Here is an 8,741-nt window from a genome sequence, read left to right on the forward strand (position 1 = left end):
ATCGATAGATTACTCGATTACTAAAATATTCGTTTACAACAGCCCTAAACCAGAGCAGCATTGATGGCGACGGCTACATTTGCTGATGTTTGCATTCTGAACCATTGAAGGACCCTCTAACATAAAACTGCTGTTCTCCTCTTTTTGCTGCGATGAAAACACTTTTCGTCCCACGCCCGCCTTTGGTGGATCCTTTCCTGCGCGTTCTGGCATGCGGGCTATTAAGCCGAGTCGTCGTCACTGTGACTGCGTGCAGACCGTGACATGACGCCACGTATTATGACAGCTTGCTGCATCTGCTGTGCATTACTGGAAATGTGTGAGATGGTTGACCTGATATTGTGGGAACAGCTCACAAACAGGGACCTCTCTGATTAAAGGGAGTGACAGGAAGGGTCTCTGACAGCCCACATTAGAAATAATGATTTTTATGATTTTTATTCATAGAGACAAATATGGTTTGTTTTAAGTATGTGGCTCAATTTAAAAAATAAAAAATAAACTTTTTACAGATTGGTTATGCAGCAACCTCAACACTTTTTGCATCCCTGTTAAATATGTGTAAAAATGCATAAAACAAAACAAAATCACCAGTGTCACATTTATTAAAGCCTTCAACAATTCTTACTACATGAAAGTAATCAGAGTGTCCAGGCATTTTAAATTAGAAATCAGCAACTTTTATTTTCCTACAGTAAGAAGATAATGTGATAAAGAGGCCCACTTCTCTTAGCCACAAGTTAAGTTGATCTCTCCACCACAACCCATGAGCAGGATGATAGGGCAGGGAGGGAAAAAAATCTCCAAACCTCAGGGTGAAGTCTCCATAACAACAATCCGACGTCATTACTCCAAACAAGCTTGTTGTTTGGGAGGCATCTGGACGAAACAGCCGTCTCTGTCGTAGCGTATAAACATGTGGAGTTTGTTGAACTCTCCTGGAGATTTTAACTAGAGCCTTGGTCTCTGGTCATATGAGACAAACGGAACGTTTCATTCAACAAAAACCAGGTGAGTTGGTCATGAAACGCAAGATGCATATGCAGAAATGAACCTTGTGTTCACCGTTAAGTCTTTTCCAAAGTAATTTTTTTTTGAAACACCTGGACATTTGAAATATAAACTCGGGTTTTCGGTAGAGTACTGATCAAAACCACGTGGCCAAATTCCACATGTGGAAGTGTTTTTCAATTAGTTTAAAGTGTCGCCAACAAGGGTGCTAATAAATGTGACAGTGGGGAGTGTGGCAAAAACTTTATTTTTCTGTTAAATTGGGATTGTTCTTAGTATTTAATGTTTTCCCAAATTAAAAATTGGATTATTCTAAAATGTTCAGAATAACCATCCTGAGGAGAATCTATTTCAACCACCAGCGTTTCTGATCTGAACCAAATATTTCCAGTTTGTTCAAATCTGTTTGTTCATCAAAACTTCTCTGTGAGTTTTACAATAATTTGTAAGTTTTACAGGAACTCAAGCGAAAGTAAAAGAATGCAGGAAGTGTGTCCAGACATTAGTGGTGGGAGGAAAATAGTTTAGAAATGTCATTTAGGGTCTCTGAGAGTTCACCGTAAATCTCTATGAAAATACAAGCTGCCTGCATCAATGCTGGCTTTATTCCACACAAACAGATTATCTGAAATGCTTTTAACCTCACATCATCCCTGTAGTCGTCTGCATATTTGATTTCTATCTGGAAAATACCTTAATTTTTGATCATATCACATCATCATAAAGGAAAGAATAGATTCCACTTTTACTCGAAGGTTTCCACCATCCTTGTTTTCACGTCTGCCAGACTAAACTTGTGTATCTCGGATCTTCTTGCCACTTCGGTTACCTCATCCCATGAAAGCCTGTGGACACAAGTCGATGGGATAGACCTTGTTTTCCTGCGGAGAGATGTAGGAGTTATTCCAGCACAGAGTGGGAGTGAGAAAGTGATCTTTGAAGAAATGACTAATCATGTTTTGAACGGAGAGATTGTTGCGCAAAGATAGGTTGATGCATACAAACATCTGTGTGCAATGTCGCAACACAATAAGCACTGTGCAGAAATTCAAGGAAGTATTTTTCATGCCTTTTGTGTATCTTTCTCTGATTGTATCTTTGCAAGGAATTCAACACTGCAGCAACATTTAAATGCTCTTGAATCACTAGTTATGTCAGAATTTGCTGCCTTAAACAAGTAAAGTAGTAAAGTGTGACTGAGCATTATTAAGACCAAGGAACACACCAGTTAGCAGCTCATAGCAACGCACAGGTGTTGACAGAACAACTTTTTCATCCATCCATCTTTTGTCTTCTGCTTAATCTGGTGTTGGGTCACAGGGGCAGCAGTAGAAAGGCCCAGACTTCCCTCTCTTGAGCCAGCTCCGCTAGGGGAATCCCACAGTGTTCCCAGAGTGTCGTTCACTCCATAAATCTGGCCTTTACAGAAAGGTTGTGAGAAGAAAACCTTTAAGAGAAAGACAAAAGAAGTCATGATTCCAGGTTGCTACAATCCGTATAGGGGGAATAGCAAACATGTGGGAGAATGTGGTGTGGGAATGATTTTCTTCAGCAGGGTAGCTGGTGGGAAGATGGATGGAGCTAAGTGCATGGCAATCCTGGTGGGAAAACCTGCTAAAGGGTGCAAAAGAGTTGAGCCTGAGGCTGAAGATCAACATTTGATTATGCAGAACATTCAGCCACAGCAACAATCGAATGGTGCAGATTAAAACGCATACATGGATTAAAATGACCTAGTCAAAGTCTCAACTTAGTCCCAATAGATAACACTGGGTTACAAAAAATATTTTTTTGGAAATTGTCTGTTTTTTCAACTGAATTAGGACTATTTTGCACCGCTGAATCCAAAAATGACATAATTTTTTCTTAATCAGGTCAGGTTTTTATTCGGCAACACTTCATGTGAAGGGATCTGCATAAGACTGACATGACGCTGTCATAAATATGACATAACACCTGTTATGAACATGAAGGAGTCTTTAGTAATGTTTATCACTGTTGTCATGAGCTGTCATTCGGTGAATAATGACGCTTCTGATGCAAAGTTGCATTAAAAGAGCCATCTTTACATGAAGGTGCCAATATTTACCCAATTATGCAACGTTTGCACTTTTAATAGACTTTTAGTGCAACTTGTAAAGCAACTTTGCATTAAAAGTGTCCGTATTTAATGCAAATACTAATTTGATTTAGAGAATCTCAATCTGATGACTAAATTGACGACATTATCAGTTCATTTCCATTAAAATTTCTCATCCAAAGAAGGTTGTAGGAGAAAATAGTGTTTCCTAACAGAATGTATTAACTGAATGTCACAAACTTGGATTTCTGTGAATTGAATAATAAACACTTTTAAGGTTAAGTACATGTAAATTAAACATTACGTCATCGTCTCTCCTGCTCGTCACTCATTGATCCCAGATCCTCAGGAAACCGATCCAGATGTGAGAACAAGTCATGCATTTTGATGCTCGTGTTGCAGGTCAGAAAGTTGACCTGATTGAATAAAACCAGTGTGATTTTTGGATTCAGCACATCAAAATTACCCTGAAACAGTTAAAAAAACAAAGAAAATCTGAAATTCTGACTATACTTTTGAATTGATGCCAACAGGTACTCTTCATTTCTGTCCAATATGACTGACAAATGGATAAAAATGTCTTTTTCTAGATGTACACAGCTGGTAAAGATCTCACCTAGAAAGACTTGCTAATCCTACGGAGCATCGACTCAGACTGGCTGAACACACTTTTCAGATTTTTATTTGTGAGAAACTTGGCAGACAAGTATAATTTATCTTGCACTTCACAATTATGTGCTTGTTTCTATTGGTCAAAATATAAAAATATTTGTGGTGTGAGTGCTTTTGTAAGCCGTTGTATAGTCTAAAAATCACAGCTTGTTCAGATTCGTCCATTAGGATGAATTCTTCAGGATTTTCCAAGCCATTATTCCTTGGAAAGGCAGAATAAGATAGATTCTTGTGATAACAGATGTCTGTGAAATGTGTTTTGGACCATGTAGCTAATTTACTGTCTTTGGTTGAGTGCTTGGCATGGGGCAGACAGACGGTCTGCCACACAGGAGTTGACAAGAGAGACAGAAGTGAAGCCAGACTGCTGATTGATTTCAGGAAAACCCGCTGGGTGCACACACACGCGCACGCCCACACACACACACGTCACACCTCCTTCTCCTATGTCTATGCTCTCACACACTCTCCCCTGAAGGCAGAGTTTTGCTCTCTAGTGCACTGGGTCAGACAAGGATTGGTTACACGAGGAATTCCCTACTTACTCCTAGCTGGATTAATGATAAGTTCAGGCTGCAGGAATAAAACATGACTAATAATAAATGCGTGAATGTGTGCGATTTTTTGTTTTGTTTTTGTTTTTTTACATGTATTCACCATCCACACATAGTTCAGATGTACTGATGACAGATTAAATGGATAAACTTTTACAAACTATTTCAACTAACTGAATTTTTCAACAGATTTCTCTTGTTTGTCAGGGCGTAGTGGGTCGGGAACCGTTCCCCTTGCCTCCAATTCCAGCCCCAGCCTGTATAGATCCTTCAGAGAGTTACTATGAGGAGGCGCAACCCTATGAGGAAACGACCAACGGTAAGGTCCTTTGCAAAATATTTCAAGATTTCTTTACACTTTCCGCAAAACCACCAAGAGTTGCACTTTTTAGCATTTAGTGACATCTAGTGGCAAATTAGTATAATGCAACCAAATAAAAAACGACAATTGGATCATTTTAAATGTTATGTGAAGCTGCATTTGATTCTACTTCAAAGAAGTCTTTTTATTAAAGATTTATCTTATGTAAGCAATTATCGCATAATATTTCAGAAAATAACAATAAAATTGTTTTATACGTGGAAGACTCTATACTCATAAAAATGTTACCGGTTACCGTATGTGCAAATAATGCATTTGTAAAAACTGTATATTTATGTTGGCAATAGATTTCTACCTAATAGTACACACATCTACTTCTTTACCGAGCTGAACATCATATTTATTGTGTTTGTACGAAAACAAAACAAATAGATAAAGCAAATAATGCAGAAAAACACCAACAACTCAAATATAGTTGAGCTACATGTTATGTAAAACTTGTGAGGAAGTTTGGTTTGATGTAACAACAGAAATAAGCTGAAATAAACGTCTTAAATATTAGAAACTTCTTGTTCTATTCAACCCTAAATCCAAACTAATCCAAGCTGCATTTTGGAAAAACTTGAGTTTATTAATTGTTGCTACACTGGTGTCCTTAACAAATTATGCTTTCAAACACTCTAGTTACACGTGTACCAGCAGAGGTTGGAGCTGAGTTAATTATTCATGAATGCAGATAAACTGTTCATTAATACAGCTATCACTTTGTTTTATAGACTCAGCGGCCATCTTGGGATTTTCAGCTCTGGTTTAGTGAGGAAGTAATTACTTTTAAATAAATCACTGATTGTTGACACCCCGGGTGATAATACTTTACAATTCCTTTAGCCAAAAGGGCAGCACTTGGTTTTCTGTAACATTGGGATCTTTGACCACCAAAGGAGTCTTGTTCTCCTTTTCAGCTCATCATTTTCTACAGTGTTTGGTTCTGGAGTTTGAGACAGTCATGAAAAAAAATTGCTTTTCTGTCATTGCAACAATTTCTGTGTTAATTTGACTAATGTTCCAGCTGAAATACCCAAAGATAACCCTATTGTTGGTTTTCTTGTACACACCATCAGTTATTTACCTAAAATCTCCTGGTGTTTCTTTTGTTTTGCACCAGAACCACCTCCAGTGGTTACGCTATAAAAACTCAATTTTAGCCACGTCTGACCGAAGTCCCAATTAAAATCCCAGGATGAGGAAAGAAACTCCACTGGTTTGGATTTGTTATGGTGGGGTAGAAAAGGCTTTTTCCTGGCATTCCCACAAACAGCTGGTTTGCACATAGCATCTTTTGGTTTGGTCCGCAGGGTTGACGATCTTGAGCTGCCATTCTTGGTTACAGTCCTCTAACACTGGAGATTTTTACCTCTCTTACCATCCTGGTCTCTGTGCATATTTTCCAACATTTTACTTGTTTTTAAATTTTCCTAAATTACTGCTCAACTTTTTTTCAAGGATATTTCTTTTAGAGGATTTGTTAGGGGTACCAATCAATGGGAGGATGTTGCATTTTCTGTGAACACTGTAAAAACAGAAAATCTTACCAAGCAATTTGGGTCTAATATCTTAGTACACTTGAAATTAGATAAAACTAACTTACAAATAACTTTTCAACAAAAAATATGAGCTTTTTGTGAGTTAATAATTCCTTAAAATTGCAGAAAAAGTACTTGTTCCAGATTATTTGGCAGATTATAATCTGCAATATTAGGGTATTACTGACTTAAAACAAGCTCTTACATCTTGCTGAAAAGTTGCTTGTAAGTTAGTTTTGTCTTATTTTAAGTGCAGTTAGACATTTGCACTAGAAACTAGACCAAAAAAATTAAATCTACGATAATAATGGGGTAGGTTTATTAAATCTACTTAATTGTTGTTAGATCTGTATTTTTTTATAAATGCATTTAATTCCTTATGTTCAACTGATACTTTTTATTAAAGAAAACATCCCATATTTCCTGTCTTCTTATGGGGTTTTTTTGATACTGTGCAGATCTGGCGCGGTCTGGCCTCCTCTCTGAGCCCTGGACGAGAGTGCTCAGCTCAGACTGTGTGGTTTATGCCGTTATCACCGGGGGTAGATGAGACTCCTGTGTCTCTGTGGCATGTCTGCACTTGTTTTTATTTTGCCTCTACCAAAACACGCATGGGGAAACCAGCATGGTCGGAGCGTGGCATGTTAGGGAGCTGCCGCCATTAATCAGACTTATCAGTTTCCTGAATGTGTCCTTTTCACTTGTCCTCATTTTCCTGCCAATCATCCATCTGTTGTTTAAAATTCATCCGTCTGCTTAAGTTTTGTGAGGAAATGCTTCACTCAAGAGGATCAGGAGATCGGACATTAAGCTCATTAACTCCTCCAAAACCATCCACCCCTTTCAGCTTGCTTTAAACAATCCTTTAAGCGACGCTCCTTCCAAAGTTTTAACTGTTGCCTCTGCGGGTTTTTTTTCCTCTTAGACGACGGAGACGCCGTCAGCAGCTCGTACGAGTCGTACGACGAAGAGGAGGTGACCAGAGAGAAGTCACCGTCAGCTCAGCACCAGTGGCCGTCAGCCGAGGCGTCTATAGAGCTGATGAAGGATGCTCGAATCTGCGCCTTCCTGTGGAGGAAGAAGTGGCTTGGCCAGTGGGCCAAGCAGCTCTGTGTCATCAAAGATCATCGTCTTCTGGTGGGTTGCACGCTCAGTTAAAGACCAGCAGATGTTCTGTGTAGAACATCAGCTGTAGTGTGTTTCCCCTCTGTAATTAGAGGAATTTTAGATCAAACTAATGTGTAAGTTCAGCCTGAAAACCTAAATTACAAAATGTAATTTATTTTTCTGCTTGTATTGAAATATCGAGATGATTTCTGTAAACAGTCATTATTTTGGGCAGAGGTTTGTCATTGACTTCAAGAGATTTCTCTGTGTCCTTCTGTTATTGCTGGTCAGTGTGCATTTCTTTCTGACAAGTTATTCTCACTATTTAACCTTTGTAATGACTTATTATCTTGGTATGCAATGTGTAAACTAAGGTAAGTTTGCTATTATGCATAGAAAACAGTTAACGAAAGCATGCCCAATTAATTTCTGAATAGTTTTAAGGTGTACTTTAATTATTTAAAGTGGAAAACATAGACAAGTTCTATTAACTTTACTTCGGTTCTCATAACCATCTTTCAGAGAAGAAATGACCACAATTTTCAAGAGATTCCTGTTTATTAAAATGTTCATTAAATAGTAGATTATTAAACTTTTAGGTCAGTCTTTGACTATATCTGTTTATCAGATTAAACATATTTAAAATGGTTGCAAGATGAATGTTTCTTCTCTTTAAAAATAACTTGTTGGCACAGCTTAGGTTTGGATATGTGCTTCTGAAGTAAAGACCTTTTGAACAGTCACCTTAAGACAGACAAAACTAAATTAGAAAAGTTTGACCGTTATTCACAGTGAACCAAACTGCATATCAGGCCAAAGAGCACAAACCACTGTAAGGTGGTAGAGGAAGTGTTGATCTGGGCTTTTTTTGCTGCTGTCAGACTTTTATTCCATCCAGTCAGGGTTGGCGATGGACTAAACTTTTTACCCAAATGTTTCAGAGTGGTGTGTGACCATCTGACAGCTGAAAATTAGTCAAGACACCTGCTACTCTGTCAACTAATAACATCCCATTGGGTTTATATTTAAGTCACACATCAATGCCTAAATAAGTGACCCAAAAAAGCCACATTTTAAATTTGTTTGTCCTCATTTGGCAGAAATGCTTTAGCAATTAGGGCTGTTGTAACCAATATTTTTAGTAATCGAGTATTCTACCGATTAATCGAGTAATCGGATAAAAAGATTTTGATAAAATAAAATATTGGTATCCAATTTTTCATATTTGACCATCCCTAACAATAACTTTTATGTAGTTTAGAAAATTAACCTGTTGCAATAATAGCTCACTTTCTAAGTGAACCTGAAGAAAAGTTATACAAAAATATTAAAATATATTCAATTTAACAAAAAAAGAGTTTGAGGGACATGAATGTGTTAGAAATAATCTAAATGTCTATTTATTCTTAGAG

General features: G+C 37.7%; 1 protein-coding gene and 1 long non-coding RNA gene across 6 annotated transcripts in view; one reads left to right on the forward strand and one right to left on the reverse strand.

Moving 5' to 3' along the window:
* afap1l2 (actin filament associated protein 1-like 2) overlaps positions 1 to 8,741 on the forward strand; it is a 65,907-nt gene that overhangs the window by 44,448 nt on the left and 12,718 nt on the right. For 2 of the 5 annotated variants that reach the window (XM_015054547.1, XM_015054548.1), the window contains exons 5-7: positions 4,507 to 4,636; positions 6,681 to 6,764; positions 7,148 to 7,359. In XM_015054547.1, the coding sequence (XP_014910033.1) occupies positions 4,507 to 4,636; positions 6,681 to 6,764; positions 7,148 to 7,359 (426 nt within the window). The remainder of the gene's footprint in view (positions 1 to 4,506; positions 4,637 to 6,680; positions 6,765 to 7,147; positions 7,360 to 8,741) is intronic. The other 3 variants (XM_015054549.1, XM_015054550.1, XM_015054552.1) reach the window with 3 other exon arrangements.
* LOC106961058 (uncharacterized) overlaps positions 658 to 8,741 on the reverse strand; it is a 16,650-nt gene continuing 8,566 nt past the window's right edge. The window contains exon 2 of the long non-coding RNA XR_001427703.1: positions 658 to 2,458. This is a non-coding gene — a long non-coding RNA (uncharacterized LOC106961058). The remainder of the gene's footprint in view (positions 2,459 to 8,741) is intronic.

Source organism: Poecilia latipinna, unplaced genomic scaffold (genome assembly GCF_001443285.1).
Source record: "Poecilia latipinna isolate Pla-1442-1.1 unplaced genomic scaffold, P_latipinna-1.0 Scaffold1259, whole genome shotgun sequence".
Taxonomy (NCBI): domain Eukaryota; kingdom Metazoa; phylum Chordata; class Actinopteri; order Cyprinodontiformes; family Poeciliidae; genus Poecilia; species Poecilia latipinna.